Source organism: Schistocerca piceifrons, chromosome 3 (assembly GCF_021461385.2).
Source record: "Schistocerca piceifrons isolate TAMUIC-IGC-003096 chromosome 3, iqSchPice1.1, whole genome shotgun sequence".
Classification (NCBI taxonomy): domain Eukaryota; kingdom Metazoa; phylum Arthropoda; class Insecta; order Orthoptera; family Acrididae; genus Schistocerca; species Schistocerca piceifrons.
In genome coordinates, this window is record NC_060140.1 from 949,507,679 (window position 1) to 949,527,241 (window position 19,563).

The 19,563-nt window shown below is 39.6% G+C and overlaps 1 protein-coding gene across 1 annotated transcript in view; it reads left to right on the top strand.

Annotated features, from left to right (window-relative positions):
* The window catches only part of LOC124787919 (DNA cross-link repair 1A protein-like), a 62,922-nt gene that overhangs the window by 19,812 nt on the left and 23,547 nt on the right, over positions 1-19,563 (top strand). Inside the window, exons 3-5 of the mRNA XM_047254906.1 lie at positions 5,516-5,786; positions 13,577-13,789; positions 18,557-18,697. Coding sequence (XP_047110862.1) covers positions 5,516-5,786; positions 13,577-13,789; positions 18,557-18,697 — 625 coding nt within the window. The remainder of the gene's footprint in view (positions 1-5,515; positions 5,787-13,576; positions 13,790-18,556; positions 18,698-19,563) is intronic.

Below are 19,563 nucleotides of genomic sequence, written 5' to 3' on the forward strand. Positions count from 1 at the left end.
AGACCCGCAGCATATGGGTGGACTGTAAATTATGTTTCCGGGCATAGTCTAATGATGTGCATAGACTGTTCTGTGTTTCAGCTAAACCCTCTGTTCAGAGAGATGTTGCTGAAATGGTAAACAACAGATAAACAAAATCGTTTCGTTTGAACCTGTATCGTGTTCAGCATGTCTTAAACCAGTTGAAATGCATGGAGAATATTGTAAAGGTAGACTAATGTCTTCAGTATAGGTCCTGGGAAATCAACCTATCTCCTCATACTATTGCTCATCAGGTCTTGCTTAAATGAAAAAATTGTGGGTCTAACATAATGGAATGACAAATAGATATCAAGACTAGCAGCCCCAAAGTTGGAATTGCCATGCAAGAACTTGATGATATAGTCATTAAGAAGGTGAAAGAATGATAAACCAGCAGTTTTAGATGATATGAGAAGTGAATAGATTAAAAATTTAGGCACCAAAGGAAGTTCATTGCTATCTTTATTTTTCCCCAAATGATGAAAGAACACCTAACAAGCATCATAGATGGTCTCTTACCTTTGCAGCATGTGGTGACGAGCATAAACGCAGTGCTAGTGCAATAAGGTATGCAGGCTCACTGCATGGGGCAATTGTGCCCACTGTGGGAAAAATTTATCAGCAGATGCAGATCAAGTCCCAACACTTGAGTATTACTGAAATAGCTTTAGCAATGATCCCCAGCCTCGCCTTGGTCTGCGAGCCAAGGATAAAAGCAGTACCACACATATACTACTATCAGATCTGTAGCAACCTTGTTACATTAAGTTAAGCTGCAGATTACTCCCACAGAACCAGAAACATACATTGGTACCAGTCTCCACCTAATTGACTCTACTTAACTCCCAGTTAAAACACTGCATGGTGACAAAAAATCTGAGCCAAGAAAAATTCTCAGTACCATTTTCAAGGCAAAGAAGATCCAACAGTTACAGGAAATCAGGCACATCAGATCTCACAGAAACTTTAGCCACTTGAAGAAAAAATATTTGAATTGTAGCAAAGTCAATATGCAGTAAGGCCATCTATTTCATTTCTCTCGTACTCAATTTCATAATTTGGGTAAACATTGGCCAGAATTTTGCTGTCTTTTTCATTCTAGTGAATTCATACAAATGATAAAAAAATGGAAACAAGTAGTTTTGAATTCTGCACCTTCAGATTACCACTTCAGCACTCTAACCATTATGCTGTGAGAGAAAGACCTCAGAGCAGTCACCTTAAATGCTTCAGTCCATATAACCATCAAAGGTAATTTTGTAGTATTTATCTTCATTATAAAACAGGTGAAGGTATCATTTCAAGCTGCAAATAATGAAGATAAGCAATTTTAGAAAAAAAAACGAAGGTTGGTAAAACTGGCTTTCTTTCTGTGTTAAGCCGTGATGGTAGATAGTGAGCCATTGTAAGCGCATTCTTAAAGCTTGTATAGCCTCTGTACTTCATATTTGTTGGTACCGTCTTACAGGGTGATTTCGGATGGTTTTGCCATTATTTTGATTGTAACTTTCATATATATTGTTAGATTAAATTGGTTGTTATGGAAGTGGTAGGGTATATGTGTAACAAATAAAATATCCCAGAACCAGAAAGTGTATGTGTAGGTATATTTATCTGAGGCAGTTAAATAAAGTGTCCGAAGTCACCCCATGTCTGCTTGTGTCTGTATATGTGTGGATGGATATGTGTGTGTGTGCGAGTGTATACCCGTCCTTTTTTCCCCCTAAGGTAAGTCTTTCCGCTCCCGGGATTGGAATGACTCCTTACCCTCTCCCTTAAAACCCACATCCTTTCGTCTTTTCCCTCTCCTTCCCTCTTTCCTGATGAGGCAACAGTTTGTTGCAAAAGCTTGAATTTTGTGTGTATGTTTGTGTGTCTGTCGACCTGCCAGCACTTTCATTTGGTAAGTCACATCATCATTGTTTTTAGATATATATTTCCTACGTGGAATGTTTCCCTCTATTATAACCATATACACAGCTTACACACACATGACTGTCAAGGCCAGAAGGGGGAGGTGGAAGCAGTGAGGGATAGTAGTAGCAGGGTAGGGGTGGGGGACAGTAAAGTGCTGGTTGTGGGTGCAGTCAGGGATGAGGTCGGAGGAGAGTAGGGCAGCTAGAAGCAGTAAAACTGGGTGAGTTTGCAGAGAGGGCTGTATAGTGCTGGAATGGGAACAGGGAAGGGTATAACTGGGTAAGGACTGTGACTAATGAAAGTTGAGGCTGGGATGGTTATGGGAATGTAGGTCATATTGCAGGGAGAGTTCCCACCTGTGCAATTCGGAAAAGCTGGTGTTGGTGGGAAGGATCGAGATGGCATAGGCTGTGAAGCAGTCATTCAAATGAAGAACATCTTGTTGGGCAGCATCCTCAGCAACAGGGCGGTCCAGCTGTTTCTTGGCCACATTTGTGGGTCCACTGTGGAGCAGTCACTGAAATGAAGAGCATTGTGTTGGGCAGTGTGCTGAGTAACTGGGTGGTCCAGCCGTTTCTTGGCCACAGCTTGTCGGTTGTCATGCCCACGTAGAATACAGCACAGTGGTTGCATTTTAGCTTGTAGATCCCATGACTGGTCTGAGGTATCCCTGCCTTTGGTTGGATGGGTGATGCTAGTGACAGGGCTGGAGTCAGTAGTGGAGGAGGATGCATGGGACAGGTCTTGCATCTAGGTCAATTGGGGGGATATGAGTCATGAGGCATTCTACGTGAGCATGATAACCAACAAGCTGTCTGTCCGCATTAAAGGCCGCCGATAAATTGTGGCCAAGAAACAACTGGACCACCCATTGCTGAGCATGCTGGTAAACATAATGTTCTTCATTTCAATGATTGCTTCGTACCCTGTGCCATCTGCCCTTCCCACCAACACCAGCTTTTCTGAATTGCGCAGATGGGATCTCTCCGTGCAATATATTCTACGTTCCCTTAACCCTCCTGGCCTCAACCTTCTTTAGTCATTATCCTCACCCTTCCCTGTTCCCATTCCAGCACTACACAGACCACCATTCCACCAACTCACTCACAGTCTTTTTACTTCCCTCGTTTGCCATTTACTGCCCCCCCCCCCCCCTCCCCAACTGTCCTCTGTCTAACCTCCCGACTGCACCCAGCTGCCCTACCCTCTCCCCACCTCATCCACCTCATCCTTGTATGCTCCCACAACCAGCACTTTACTGTGTCCCACCCCTACCCTGCTATCCCACCCTAGCTTCCTCCTTCCTCGCACCACCTCTTAGCTTCTCCCATCATGCACTGCTGCTTGCAGTCTGGCCTTGGCAGCTGGGGAGGTCGTGTGTGTGAGTGTTTCTTTTGTGCTTTTGTGTGTGTGTGTGTGTGTGTGTGTGTGTGTGTGTGTGTTTTATCTATACTGATGAAGGCCTGTTTGGCTGAAAGCTATGTTTGACAGTCTTTTTATTATGTGTGTCTGCGACTCAGGGTCTCCAATACATGCTAAGTAGCAACTATTCTTTTCGTAATATTGTCGTTATTCCATCCTGAAGTTTCCATTGTCATATTGTAGATTTTATTGAAACCTTTATTTGGCCAAGATCGCAGTGTAGAAAATAGTTTTGAATTTTTAAATGGTCATCTTCAGATAAGGATATAAACATGTGGTGTATACAGCAAGAGAATTTGTAAGACACTTTATCATTATGGTATTAACATCCTTAATGAAATGTCAACGTAAGAGTTACATTTACAGTACAAGCTGCTGAAAAAAAAATTAATACTCCCATTTTGAGATTTCCAATTCATTCAAGATTTATTGTTGCAACAGTGCATATGGATTACTTGAAATGATTACATTTACAGATCAATAGCAGAAGCGGTTCTGAGGTACCAGGTATCGACCTATGCTAAGACATCCATATTAGTTCTTGGTGTAGCTATATGTGACAGTGCAAACACTGACTCTGGCACCCAGTCCTAGGATAAGTTGTACCACACGTGATCGACCTGTTCATTTAGTTCTGCAAGAGCTGTTGGTTGACAAGTTGCAGCAACACTTCTTGTCCCAGGATATCCCACACATGCTTGATTGGAGACAAATTTAGAGATCATGCCGGCCAGGGAAGTTGCTGCAAGTCTTGTAGAGCATGTTGAGTTTCACAGGCAGTGTGTGGATGAGCATTATCCTGATGGAACAGCACATCACCATCCTTTTGCAAGAACGCCAAAAGAATGGGTCTAATAATGTTCGGCATGTACCGAGCACTGTTAGCGCCCCTCGAGAAATACCAGAGGTCAATGAGAGTTGTAGCTTATTGCACCACAGACCATAAGGCCTGGTTTGGGGCCAGTGTGACTTGGATGAATGCATTCTACAAGACAGCACTCACCAAGTCTATGTTGTATGTGAAATGACCCTCACTTGTTCGCAGACAAAATCTGCTTTCATTGCTGAAGACCAAGGCATGCCTTCCTTCTTCCAAGTGATCCACTGATGGCACGAGACAGGCAGTGCATGTCGATGCTGTGGCGAGAGTGGAAGACAGTCTAGAGGTGTGCATGCTCGTATTCCCACTGTTAATAACTGATTGGCAAAAGTTCATGTTGACACATTTGGGCTCACATGGCCTCTTATTTGTGCTGTGGTAGCTGTATGATCTGCCAATGTTTCCATTGCAGTTCGACAAACATGGTGAGTGTGTGCTGCATGGACATCCAGAACCTCATCCATAGGTGTGAGAATGTTCATGTGATCACTGATACAAGCATCGTTGCACAACTGATGCAGCACATCAGGGTAGACACTGATGGCACTCTGTTAGCTATGCCACTACGTTATCTGTTGGTGGATGATGTTGAAACAATTATCAGTGCATTTACTATCTTCCTGGTGGCATATACCATCATCAGATCAAAATCGACATCGTCTTTCCAAGTGTTCTAATTTCCTCCTGCCCTCAGCAGTGTACTTATGTGCAGCAGATAGACTGTTTGCTACCTTGGCCTGGAAAATTTTGACTGATACTGTGATTGGGCATTATTACTTTATCTTTTTTAATATTCAGATTACTAAAAAGATGTTTGTACTTCACATACATATGTTGTATTGTATTGTGATGACAAACTGTGATAACTCTTCTCTTGATGTAGGCACTGCATGTTTGTATTCTGAGGTGAAGATGACAGTTTAAGCAGTTGCATCTCGTAAGCACTGTATTCTACATTTGTTCGTGGCCAAATAAAGGTTTTAATAAAATCTACAGCATCCAAGTGTACAGGGCAATGTCTTCATGCTGAATATATCAGGTAATTACAAAATATGTGACAGTTTGCAAGCTTTACACTGTTTATTCAGCATAATATAATGTCTTGTAACTTCCATCCTGTAGTTTCCATTAGTACATTAATTTCTTGTAATGTATTGAGTCAGTTAAAATCAGATACTCGACTATGCGAATGACATATTTTTCCTGTCAGTCTGTACCCATTTAATGCCTTTGCAGCATTTTTCATGTAATGAAATGTAGTTGTAATGTTTACAGGTAAATGTAGAAATGTGCAACTGCCGGAGTGCTATGCATGTAGAATGTACAGTGGCAAATCAAAGACATACAGTAAAAACACCATCGCCAAAGAGGAGGTGCTTGGAGCCAAGATTTGAATCATCTCTTGATGGGCTGGGATTTTCTGGGAAACAAGCACCTGTACAGCCTATGAAAGAAGTATCAGTCGTGTCATGTGTTAGTTCAGGAGGCACTTACTCTACAAATGTTTCATACACACAGAAACCAGTTGTGGCTGGTGATAAAGAGAGTAAGTGACAGATATTTTACCTCTAGCATACTCTGACTGTAGTAATTGTATTAAGTATCTTCTAGACATAGTATCAATAAGGTAGGTGTGTGTGTGTGTGTGTGTGTGTGTGTGTGTGTGTGTTGGATGGAGGGTATGGAAGCAGTGGGTTAATGAAGATTAAGGCCAGGGTTTTAGGAATGAAGGATGTGTTACAAAGTTCATCAAACAGTTCAGAAAAGCTGGTGATGGAAGGAAGGATTCAGATGACCTGCATTGTGAAACAACCATTGAAATCGAGACAATTGTGCTCAGCTGCATGTTATGCCACCAGATGGTCAACTTTGTTGTTGACCATTGTTTGGATGTAGTTATGAACAGTTGGAAAATGACATGGCTTCTTTCACAGATGGCCCTCCTCTGATGGGATAAGGTAAACCTGTAACAGGGCTGGAAAAAAAGTGCTGGGTATGTGGATAAGCATGTCTTGCATCTGGATCATCCACAGGGATATGATCCCTGTGGCAATGGTTTGGGAGCAGGAGTTAGCATATGGATTGACTAGTATGTTGTCTAAGTTGGGTGGGCTGCAGAACCCAGAACCCTGCTTTAGCAGGGGTGGGAAGAATCTCGGATAGGATGTCCCCATTTCAGGGCACGATAAAAGATAATCCGAAGCTCTGGTGAAGAATATGCTCCAATACATGAAGGTATTGGGTGATGAGGGTTGGGGGTCTCTTCTTTGTGATTGATTCTTGGGGTGTGTGTGCTGGGAGGATTGGGGGAGATCGGGAATATGGCACAGGAAATCTGTTTGCAGCTGGTGTTTTTTTTTTTTTTTTTTTTTTTTTTTTTTTTTTTTTTTTTTTTTTTTTTTTTTTTTTTTTGTGGGGGGGGGGGGGGGGGTTGTAGGGAGATCATGAAGATTTCATAGTGAACCTGAACCAAACAAGGCTAGGAAGTTTTCCTCTAGATTGTCCATAGAAAGGTTGGCATGGAGGGGGGGGGGGGGGTACCCTGCATGTGTCTAATGCTGTGCTGCATATTTGTTTATATCCCTTTCCCTCTAAGGAGAAGCAGTTGAGTGTCACAATGTAGTTGGTAAAGTGTATGAGGAATTAGAAATGGTTTTGGAATCTAGAGGATGTTAGGAGAGGGGTGAGAGATTCCGGTATAGGTCTGAGGACTTCAGTAAAGATTGGAGGTTATGTTGGAATTCTAGGATTGGATCATCTCCTGTGGTAGAGCTGGTAGGTGGAGAAGTCAAGCAGTTGCTAGAAGCCTTCTATTAGGTGGTCACTGCATTTCATCTTGACAGTGGTGGAGCCTTTGTCTCCTGGGAGGATGATTAGATTAGGAGCTGTTTTGAGGTTGTGTATGGCTGTTGTTTCTTGTGATGAAAGATTAGTGTTGTTAGGAAGTGACTTGGGGAAGGATGGTGAGGCCAAGTTTTAGGTAAGGAATTCCTGGAAAGTGTCCAGGGGACACCTTACCACGATCTGACATTCTGTTCTTGAGATGGTGTACCTGGTGCTCTGTCTGATGTTCATTCCCCATGTCCACATTCTCTGTTCTTCTTTTTGTTAGTTCTGCTGTAGCAACTATTGCATTTTTAACGCCTTCAGCGTAGGATGGCAGGCTTTGTTGAATTGCTACCTAGTTTCATGATTCATGAGATTTTCTGCCACCTTCATAACACTGTCCCATCATCTAGGGGTCTGTGGCAGAACTAATGTCTTCAAAGATCATAGTATGATTAAGTTCCTGATAGTGCTCAGCAATAGGTGATTTAGCTGCCTGTCTCAGCCAGTTGTGCCTCTGATGTTCTTGGTATGTCATGTCGTCTGCCCTAGTCATTTGGCCAATGTATGACATAGCATTTTTGGCAAGGTATGTTATAGATTCCTGGGTTTTGTTAACCAAGGTGATCTTACACATTTCCCAGTAGTCCTCTTATTTTTGTAGGCAGACAAAACACATACAGTGTTATGTTTCTTGAGAATCTTCCAGGTCTTATCATATCTGCATAAGGTGGCAAGCCATAGACTTTGCTTCATCTTGCTCTTCTTCTCTTTTGTGTGGCAGAGTGGCTGGCTGAGTAATCTTCTGAATCCGTTTCGCCATGTATCCAGTTTTGCAGAATACTAAGCAAAGAGTCTCTATCTCCGATGTCAGCCTATCTTGGTCTGACGAGGTGTGTACCCTATGCATCTGGTGGACCATATGGACCATATTGAGAACGCAATGCCAGATCGCTGTCAGCCACAACAGACCAAAAACAGAATATCAGCTCACCACCAAATGCACCAAACCAAAAACAGGACATACCAGGGTGATTCTAGTGGAAATGGACCACAAATAAAATACCTGGAGCCAACCATGGAGTGATAAGGCAGTAGGTATAAATAATGGACCCATTCCACTCAACTGGCAGCTTCAGGTAGCAGGTGATGAAGATGAGTGGCATTATTGAAATATTGTGCATGGACAATACTGATATCTGGCAGAATATCCGACACCTCAAGATAGCTAAATGTTACTTTTTTCTGTAATGACTTTCTGGCCGGAATTTATGTCTGTCTATATTAAATACTTTGCAGTTGTGATTATTGATTATCCTAGAAGACTTCTTTTTCCAACTAAATAATGCTGACGGAATCTTATTAAAAACCTTACAGATGATTGAGTACTTCTAGAAACTGAATATACATGTACAGATAGAATTTCCAAGCGGATATGTTTGTCTTTTCCTGTTTTTGATCATTTTACAGTGGAAAAAAAACCTCCCAACCAACAAGAAAGATGTTATATTTCCATGCAAGCCGGAAAGCACTGTGTGTATGTTTGTACACATATTTTGGAACTTCATTTGATAGTCCTGTTTTACATTGTTTCATTCAGCAAAGAGGGTGAAAGAAGGATTATTCAACTACATAGTGAAATTAGCTGCAGTTCTTTCAGTAGAGTGCAGTGAACATGCACTAGTTGATTAATGGAAACTTTGACATTAGAGGAAGAAAAACCAGGCAGTGACACGAACCCAGTAGACATTCACTGGACTCAGTCATTTTAGAAGATATATACCTCTGGAGAAAAAAATACTGTACTGTTATGAAAATTCTGAAGGCTGAACTCACACTTCCACGTGGGAGTGGGGATGTGGGAAGGGGATTGTCATTGTCAGGGAGCAGTTGGAATGAAGGCACCACAAATATGTGTAAAAGCACAGTAGATGCTCATTTGACTGTAAGAGATGTTGTGACGAATGTGAGGGTAAGGTTCACTTTGTAATTATCACTCAGGAACGTTTTTAATTGGCAGGGGTAGCTCATGTAAGACACAAGCAGTACTCTGAAGATGAGATGATAATAATAATAATAATAATTTTATTGTCTTTAAGCTATTACAGCAATAGACAAAGTCATGCACTAGTATAGTAAATAGCTACTGTAGGAAAGAGCACATTAGAGGTGGTGTGGCAATTTATTCCAACCAGTCACTTAATTGTACAATAACCAAACTAGACCTAAATTCCTTGTGTGATGAACAGCACTTTGAAGTTACGGGTATAATCATTAATAGTCATAAGCTAATAGTAGTATCCATGTACAGATCACCAAAGGGAAGCATTAACATATTTTTAGAAAAAAATGGACATGCTATTGAGTGAATTAAGTAATATTAAATGGCTACACTATGATATTGCAATAGGAGGTGATTTGAATGCTGATTTTGATGTTACTAAATGTAAGGGTAGTGTGCAGATCTGGAAAACTTACTAAGACAATACAATTTACATCATGTTAATAATAGGCCCACAAGAAACAAAGCATGTTTAGATAACATCTTTGTAAACTTCAAGACCACTGAAAACTCATGCGAAGTTGTAGTGTTCCCATTCTCTGACCATGACTCCGTATCTCTAAATTATGCAGGTAAAATTCCCCTCAATAGGAGCAATGCAAACAGACCTGTCCCAACAGTTGTGATTACCAGACCCGTAACTGAGGATAAAATTAACACATTTCGTAATTCCCTTGCTGACAGAGACTGGTTTGGCCATTGTAGTGTCGATGGACATTACACATCAAGTAATGATCTGCCAGCCAAAATAATATTTGATAGATTTTTTAATGCATTCTTGACCCTATTTAACCATAGTATTCCCATAAAGAAAATCAAAATAATGGACAGCAGCCACAAATCCAGATCTCAAAACAGACAAAATATATGGTACACTAAACAGCTAACAGATCTAAAGAAACAAGTTTTGGTACTGTACAACATATACAATAGTATGAAGTCTGACTGTGCCAAATCAGCCTATGTGGAATGCAGGAATGAATACAAAAAAGCCATCCTGCAAGCCAAAAAAAACCTACAATGCCAACAGCATACATAATTCCACCAATAAATGCAAACCGCTTGGAAAGTAATTAACAGTGCTGCCACAGATACTAAAAAAGACAAAATTTATATCCCACCACAAACACTCAATGAGTTTTTTATTAATTCAGTGAAAGAAATAGGAGACGCAATTATCAAACCAGACATTAGTCCATCATAGTTACTCTCCCAAAACTGGGGTAGACAGTCACTAAATACAAGCATGCTAACCTTCTCCGAAGTATCGCCAAGATATGTACAAGGGGTCATAAAACAACTGAAATCATCTGATAGCTTAGAAATATATGGCATATCATGCAACCTGCTAAAAAAAGTGTGTGATTGCATTCTCTACCCTTTAACCCATTGCATAAACAAGTGCTTACTTGAGGGATATTTTCCTGATGAGTTAAAACTGTCTAGGATTGTCCCAGTATACAAATAGGGAGATAAAGACTCTCCATCTAGTTACAGGCCTATTTCAATAGTACCCACATTCTCCAAGGTAATAGAATGCATCATGTACCAACAATTATCATCTCACTTTGAGAATCTAGGAATAATTAATGCTACACAATACGGGTTTAGGAAGAATCTGTCGACCATTGATGCAATCAACACGGTAGTCAGTTACATCCTCGAAGTTTTTGAGAACAAAGGCTTTGCTCAGGTCTCATTCTGTGACCTAAGCAAGGCCTTCGACTATGTTGAGCAAACGCCACTACTAGAGAAACTAGAATTCTACGGCATCAAAGGAAACAGTCTCAGACTATTAAAAGGTTATCTCAACAACCGTAAACAGGTAGTTTGTGTTGGTAAGGAAATGTCAAACATAGAAAATGTTAAAGTAGGTGTGCCTCAGGGATCTGTACTGGGGCCCTTCCTGTTTCTGATAATGATCAATGACCTCCCCTCGTTTATTAGATCCACCACTATATTGTATGCAGATGATACGACTTTTCTTCATAGCAGTAACAATCTTAATGATCTTAAAACCTGTTCTGAAAATACACTCACTCATGCAGCATATTGGTTCAGAGCAAATGGTTTCCTGCTAAATGAAAATAAAACTCAGCAGATAATCTTCACTCTAAAGAGACAAGCCACTATCTGATGACCCTAGTTCTGTTAAATTCCTGGAGTTTATTTAGACGAAAAGTTATCCTGGGGCCCAACATGTAAACTATATTAGTAGTAAGCTATCTAGAGTAATTTATTTATTAAGACAACTCAGAAATTGTGTACCTGAAACATACATCAGATCATCTTATTTTGCATTTTTCCAAAGTATAATATCCTATGGCATTACCTTGGTGGGTAACTGTAGTCATATATGACATCCTATTATTGCAGAAGAAATGACTGTAATAAACCTCTACATATACAATGTCTTAATCTTTACGAAGAAGAACCTACAAGATGTGAAACGTAGAGAAAATGTACATTGTTACAACACAAAAAGCTTCAAACACATATACACGCCTTACCACAGACTATCAAAATCAATAAATAGCTATGAAGTCACAGGGCACAAAACTATTTAATAAGTTGCCACATGCCACACAGGATCTTCCTGAACATACATTCAAAGATAGACTGCATGAATGGTTTATTGCCCACCCGTTCTATGATATCAATGAATTCTTCAACTGTAAAATGCAGTAATCCAACAGATGACCCACTGTACATTTATTGTAATATAAGCTAAAATATTTCAGTAGTCAATACCTTATCACACTGTATTATAAATTGTAACTTCATTTAACGTTGTCAATTGCTGTAATGGCCTAAAGACAATAAAATCTTTATTATTATTATTATTATTATCATCATTATCATAATACAACACAGTACATGCTATAAAAGAACAGAATTGTTATTTACATTACAGTTTAATATCACAGGTCATGAAATCCTTTATATTGTAGAATGGGTTTACAACTATCAGTCTGTTACCATGACTAGATTTTTTTGCAAAAACAGTTAAATATTTGTGACAAGCGAGAATATAAATGTTCACTACTGATATAATCACATGTCCTGTGCTCTGATTGACTGACAGAAGAAAATCGAGTAGTTGCCATCATGAAAAATTCAGTGCCTGCAAAGCTAACTTGCCATATTTGTCACTGTTCATATTTGTGCTTACTTACTATGAAAATATGCAGCTTCAATGAAAGACAGCAGTAAAGATCGCTCCAAAACTCATCTTCACCACTCTTTTTCTGAAGTGTATGTTTTCTATGTAAAACCTTTACTGTTTTATATGTTGACCATAGTTAAAACGATACATAAATTTGAGTTGGCTGGTTATGATTATGGTGGAAACTAGTTTTTAAAAAAATTTTAAAAGAAAAATATGAGTCAGTATTTAGATCATCTTTTTATGTTCAAAACAGTAAAGTCAGTTCTCGGAATCAAAATGATCAGTAAGCAGTAATTTTAGTCTTAGGTTTGGTGTCTGTCTGCGCACTAGTGATGTTCAGAGACAGTGTTCAAACTGTCTGTGATGAATATTGTTTTAGAGATGTTCCTGACCTGTGAATTTCTTTTTGTAGGGGGAGATGAAGTGTTTGGTGTATTAGATACTCCAAAGAGCTAGTTGCCCATTTGGCTGATACTGCAGCCATTATTTGCAAAACCTCTGGTTGATTTGAGTGTATTAGACAACCATTTACATGTAGATGCCAGTTTTGCATTAATGTAAGTGGATGACATTTTCAGCAGAATCTGACAGCAGCTTGAACACCATCTTAAAACATCACTAGTGTCAAAGCCTTATGGATCCCTAGTAGGGAACGGTGTATCTGTGACATTTTTGTCACATAAAAAAGTATTTCCTTTATCTCCTTGAACTACACTAAAATTTTGTATATGTAGTTTTTTATAGCTTGTATTTCATTTATACTCCTGGTGCTTTATATACACTGGGAACTGCCAGCATTATATTCTAGTGAAATCTCAGTTGAAGAGACAGATCAAATGTCTGAGTAAAACAGTACAAGTTTCATTGTTTTGTAACGGTTGATTTCACTTTTACTACACATCACTATTGAATGTTATACTGATTTGACTTGTACATTATTGAATATATTTAGTTTTCTGTTGCAAGGCCTGGTCTGTATATATTTTCAGGCTAATGGTGAATTGAACAAGGTGCCCCAGTGTTTTAAGATATTGAACATATATTTAGCAGCTGAAGGTTTAAATTCCTGTTCTACCTTTGACATTTAGCTTTCCATGGTTTCTCTCAGTCACATCTAACAAGATCTCCAACAATTTCGCTCACAATCCATATCTAGTCATAGCAATTTTCTATACATATTGGATTCCACACTGTTTATGCTCCAAACGTCCCCTCATTGCTTAATGGCAGAGAAAATACATATTTCCTTTTGTAAGCCCCGTTGTTTACTATTCTGCAGGAAAAAAGTCAGCAAAAGATGAGTGGAAAAAACTTATGGATCGTATGAAGGCAAGAGGGTATGAAGATATGCAGGTCGTTTCATCAGAAAGTGTGTCATCAAGTAGCGAAAGTATTGCTCCAAGAAACGCTGCTCCAAGAAACATTTCTGGAAGAAACAATGTGTCTGATACTTCAAAAGAGAAGAAATGCCCTTTTTATAAGAAGATTCCAGGTAATTGCTGTATAATGTTCCCATTCGTAAGTGGACCTGCATGTCATATTATTAGACAGTAGTTTCAATTGGCAAATTGTAGTTCATAATGGGGGTATTACCAGTGAAATTCAGATTTTAATATAGTAAAAAGATTTGATTAAGCAATGAAATGTAGCATTTTAAACAAAATAGAAAATTTTAGTAATAAACAAAATAACAGTTGGCCTTAGTCTCTAGCATGATGTACACGTAACGTATGCAAATATTTTATCCTGTGACTCCTGTTACAGCCTCTACCCATGGACATTTACTAGTGAGCATTCATTCTGAAGCATGATACATGTAATCTGGCTGCTATCTAAAGCCATGGCTTGAGATAATTCTTGTTTTGTCAATTTTATATATGACAGGAGCCACTCAGCTTCATCTAATCTAAGGTACCATCATATGATGTAACAAGGCCCAAATTTTACAACTGGTTGGCTGATTTTTGAACCTCTTTAAACAAAATAAGTTGTATATAATTTCATACCCCCCCATGAACCATGGAACTTGCCGTTGGTGGGGAGGCTTGCATGCCTCAGCGATACAGATGGCCGTTACCGCAGGTGCAACCACAACGGAGGGGTATCTGTTGAGAGGCCAGACAAACGTGTGGTTCCTGAAGAGGGGCAGCAGCCTTTTCAGTAGTTGCCGGGGCAACAGTCTGGATGATTGACTGATCTGGCCTCGAAACAATAACCAAAACGGCCTTGCTGTAACTGGTACTGCGAATGGCTGAAAGCAAGGGGAAACTACAGCCATAATTTTTCCCGAGGGCATGCAGCTTTACTGTATGGTTAAATGATGATGGCATCCCCTTGGGCAAAATATTCCGGAGGTAAAATAGTTCTCCATTCGGATCTCCGGGCGGGGACTACTCAAGAGGACGTTGTTATCAGGAGAAAGAAAACTGGCGTTCTACAGGTCGGAGTGTGGAATGTCAGATCCCTTAATCGAGCAGGTAGGTTAGAAAATTTAAAAAGGGAAATGGATAGGTTAAAGTTAGATTTAGTGGGGAATTAGTGAAGTTCAGTGGCAGGGGGAACAAGACTTTTGGTCAAGTGAATACAGGGTTATAAATACAAAATCAAATAGAGGTAATGCAGGAGTAGGTTTAATAATGAATAAAAAAAATAGAGCGTGCGGGTAAGCTACTACAAACAACTTAGTGAACGCATTATTGTGGCCAAGATAGACACGAAGCCCACGTCTACTACAGTAGTACCAGTTTATATGCCAACTAGCTCTGCAGATGATGAGGAATTGATGAAATATATGATGAGATAAAAGAAATTATTCAGATAGTGGGGGGAGATGAAAATTTAATAGTCATGGGTGACTGAAATTCGAGTGTAGAAAAAGGGAGAGAAGGAAACATAGTAGGTGAATATGGATTGGGGCTAAGAAATGAAAGAGGAAGCCATCTGGTAGAATTTTGCACAGAGCATAACTTAATCATAACTAACACTTGGTTCAAGAATCATGAAAGAAGGTTGTATACATGGAAGAATCCCGGAGATACTAAAAGGTATCAGATAGATTATATAATGGTAAGACAGAGATTTAGGAACCAGGTTTTAAATTGTAAGACATTTCCAGGGGCAGATGCGGACTCTGACCACAATCTATTGGTTATGAACTGCAGATTAAAATTGAAGAAACTGCAAAAACGTGGGAATTTAAGGATATGGGACCTGGATAAACTGACTAAACTAGAGGTCTACAGAGTTTCAGGGAGAGCATAAGGGAACAATTGACAGCAGTGGGGGAAAGAAGTACAGTAGAAGAAGAATGGGTAAGCTCTGAGGGATGAAGTAGTGAAGGCAGCAGAGGATCAAGTAGGTAAAAAGACGAGGGCTAGTAGAAATACTTGGGTAACAGAAGAAATATTGAATTTAATTGATGAAAGGAGAAAATATAAAAATGCAGTAAATGAAGCAGGCAAAAAGGAATACAAACGTCTCAAAAATGAGATTGACAGGAAGTGCAAAATGGCTAAGCAGGGATTGCTAGAGGACAAATGTAAGGATGTAGAGGCTTATCTCACTAGGGGCAAGATAGATACTGCCTACAGGAAAATTAAAGAGACCTTTGGAGAAAAAAGAGCCACTTGTATGAATATCAAGAGCTCGGATGGAAACCCAATTCTAAGCAAAGAAGGGAAAGCAGAAAGATGGAAGGAGTATTAGATGGTCTATACAAGGGCGATGTACTTGAGGACAATATTATAGAAATGGAAGAGAATGTAGATGAAGATGAAATGGGAGATACGATACTGCGTGAAGAGTTTGACAGAGCACTGAAAGACCTGAGCTGAAACAAGGCCCCGGGAGTAGACAACATGCCATTGGAACTACTGACGGCCTTGGAGAGCCAGTCCTGACAAAACTCTACCATCTGTGAGGAAGATGTATGAGACAGGCGAAATACCTTCAGACTTCAAGAAGAATATAATAATTCCAATCCCAAAGAAAGCATGTATTGACAGATGTGAAAATTACCGAACTATCAGTTTAATAACTCACAGCTGCAAAATACTAACGCGAATTCTTTACAGATGAATGGAAAAACTGGTAGAAGCCGACATCGGGGAAGATCAGTTTGGATTCCGTAGAAATATTGGAACACATGAGGCAATACTGACCTTACGACTTATCTTAGAAGAAAGATTAAGGAAAGGCACACCTACGTTTCTAGCATTTGTAGACTTAGAGAAAACTTTTGACAATGTTGACTGGAATACTCTCTTTCAAATTCTAAAGGTGGCAGGGGTAAAATACAGGGAGCGAAAGGCTATTTACAATTTGTACAGAAACCAGATGGCAGTTATAAGAGTCGAGGGACATGAAAGGGAAGCAGTGGTTGGGAAAGGAGTGAGACAGGGTTGTAGCCTCTCCCCAATGTTATTCGATCTGTATATTGAGCAAGCAGCAAAGGAAACAAAAGAAAAATTCGGAGTAGGTATTAAAATCCATGGAGAAGAAATAAAAACTTTGCGGTTCGCCGATGACATTGTGATTCTATTAGAGACAGCAAAGGACTTGGAAGAGCAGTTGAACGGAATGGACAGTGTCTTGAAAGGAGGATATAAGATGAACATCAACAAAAGCAAAACGAGGATAATGGAATGTAGTCGAATTAAGTCAGGTGATGCTGAGGGAATTAGATTAGGAAATGAGACACTTAAAGTAGTAAAGGAGTTTTGCTATTTTGGGAGCAAAATAACTGATGATGGTCGAAGTAGAGAAGATATAAAATGTAGACTGGCAACGGCAAGTAAAGCGTTTCTGAAGAAGAGAAATTTGTTAACATCGAGTATAGATTTAAGTGTCAGGAAGTCATTTCTGAAAGTATTTGTATGGAGTGTAGCCATGTATGGAAGTGAAACATGGACGGTAAATAGTTTGGACAAGAAGAGAATAGAAGCTTTCGAAATGTGGTGCTACAGAAGAATGCTGAAGATTAGATGGGTAGATCACATAACTAATCAGGAGGTATTGAATAGAATTGGGGAGAAGAGGAGTTTGTGGCACAACTTGATGAGAAGAAGGGATCGGTTGGTAGGATATGTTCTGAGGCATCAACGGATCACAAATTTAGCATTGGAGGGCAGCGTGGAGGGTAAAAATCGTAGAGAGATGAATACACTAAGCAGATTCAAAAGGATGTAGGTTGCAGTACGTACTGGGAGATGAAGAAACTTGCACAGGATAGGGTAGCATGGAAAGCTACATCAAACCAGTCTCAGGACTGAAGACCACAACAACAACAACAACAACATAGTTTCATAAATCTTCTGGATTCTACACATTAACAATTGCACCATCTGGCTTCAGCCAGCCATGGACTGTTGGCTTGTAGTACTGTTGACTGCGAGTCACTGTTATTGAACCATGATCATGGCATCAGAATAGTGACACAACTAATCTTACGGACATCACTGTCAAAATGCTGTTCCTAGTGAAGCCCATGAAATCATAATGAGTTTGGGTCATTATTAAACCTGGTCTGAGTCAGTGAAACACTTGGATCTTGTCATTGCTTATAAGGTATTAAACCCTGGGAAAAAAAATATCAACAGGATCTTCTCATTGCTTATAAGGTATTAAACCCTGGCAAAAAAGATATCAACAGGATCTCCTCATTGCTTATAAGGTATTAAACCCTGGCAAAAAAGAAATCAACAGTGGTTGGAAGGCTTTCTTTTTTGAGCAGGCAGTGAGACTGCTAGAAAATGAATGCTCGTGTGGCCGGGACGGGGGGGGGGGGGGGGGGGGGCATTTGGTTTGTGATACATCCGAAGGAACTGCTTCAGTTTAGGAGTACTTAGCTTTCACTGTGTTGATTGGGATTGTAACTGATCTAAATGAACAGAAGTTGTGCCTCATGATATTTTCCTCTCATACTTGTAAACTTTAGAGCGACAGTATCCATTCCATAGTTAAGTTTCAAATCGCATATCTGGTATTACAGTGTGTCTTACGTGCACTGCAGATATCTTAATGAAAGATGTTTTGCTCATTATGTGTTGATTCCTGCTACATCCATTTTGAGTGTGTTGCAGTCCGTCTGTTACTTCTTAGTTTGTTTCTCATTTGCTAATATTTAGACAGTTGAAAATTTCTGTAAAATTTGATTTTGTCTGGTCAATAATTTCCATTGTTTGTGTGTATAAATTTCATTGATTTTTTTATTAACATGAACCTAGATGTAATTCTGTCTTTCTGTGCATTCTTCTTTCAGATACAACATTTGTTGTTGATGCGTTCCAGTATGGGATCATTCCGGGCATTACTTCATACTTCCTGACACATTTTCATTTGGACCACTACATAGGTCTTCGTAAAGGTTTCAGTAAACCAATCTACTGCAGTGCAGTTACAGGCAAGTTTAGGAATACCTGTTGAATATAGATGAAGTATAATCATGTAAATTATATTATTACATAAATACACAAATGAACAGTTGAATTAGATATAGCCATTGTGATGGAAACTCAGCACTTATCATCCTGGCAGTCTGAATAGTTTGGTATGATTCGTAGTGGTCATCAGACCTTATATTGACAAATGGGGGTGACAGTCAAATTCAGGAAGGTCAAAACTCACGATATCTCATTGAGTTTGATTGTTGCCAGATTGTGGATACAAGCAGTATGTGACTCTTCATAATGGAGGTCATGCAGGCCCTGGGGCTTTTTATAGCCTCTTTATAAAGGATGTACCACAAATTCCTCACTGCCATAAGAATGAGCTGCTCTGGGCCTGTAATGTGTTGATGACGTGGATCACTGTCAACTCTTGCAAAATGTAGACGTATTACCCAGAAGCATCTGTGCAGTGCAGGGGATACAGAAGCCACCACCCCGGATGTATACTTCTATTTACTGTGCGTCACAGAACAGAGAGATTGCTGTGGGTAAAGTAGTGTTACCATTGGATGCAGCACAGCTGTACTGATACATGGTACCCTTTATCACCTAGTGATGGCAAAGTATTAGCACATCATAGGTACACAAGGGGTATATTCCACCTCTCAACATTCGAATAGGTGGTGGAAATATTCTCAAATGAGGGATATGTAATTAAGGTGAATACTGAATATTAGATCCCTTATTTGTCTGACATTGTTTTTAACTGGTGAACAATGTAGGAACCTACTGCCTGACCTGACTGTATGCATCCATTGATTTGCCTAAGCACCTCACAGGTGACCAGTGTCTTCAGAAAACCAATGTACTTCATCTCATT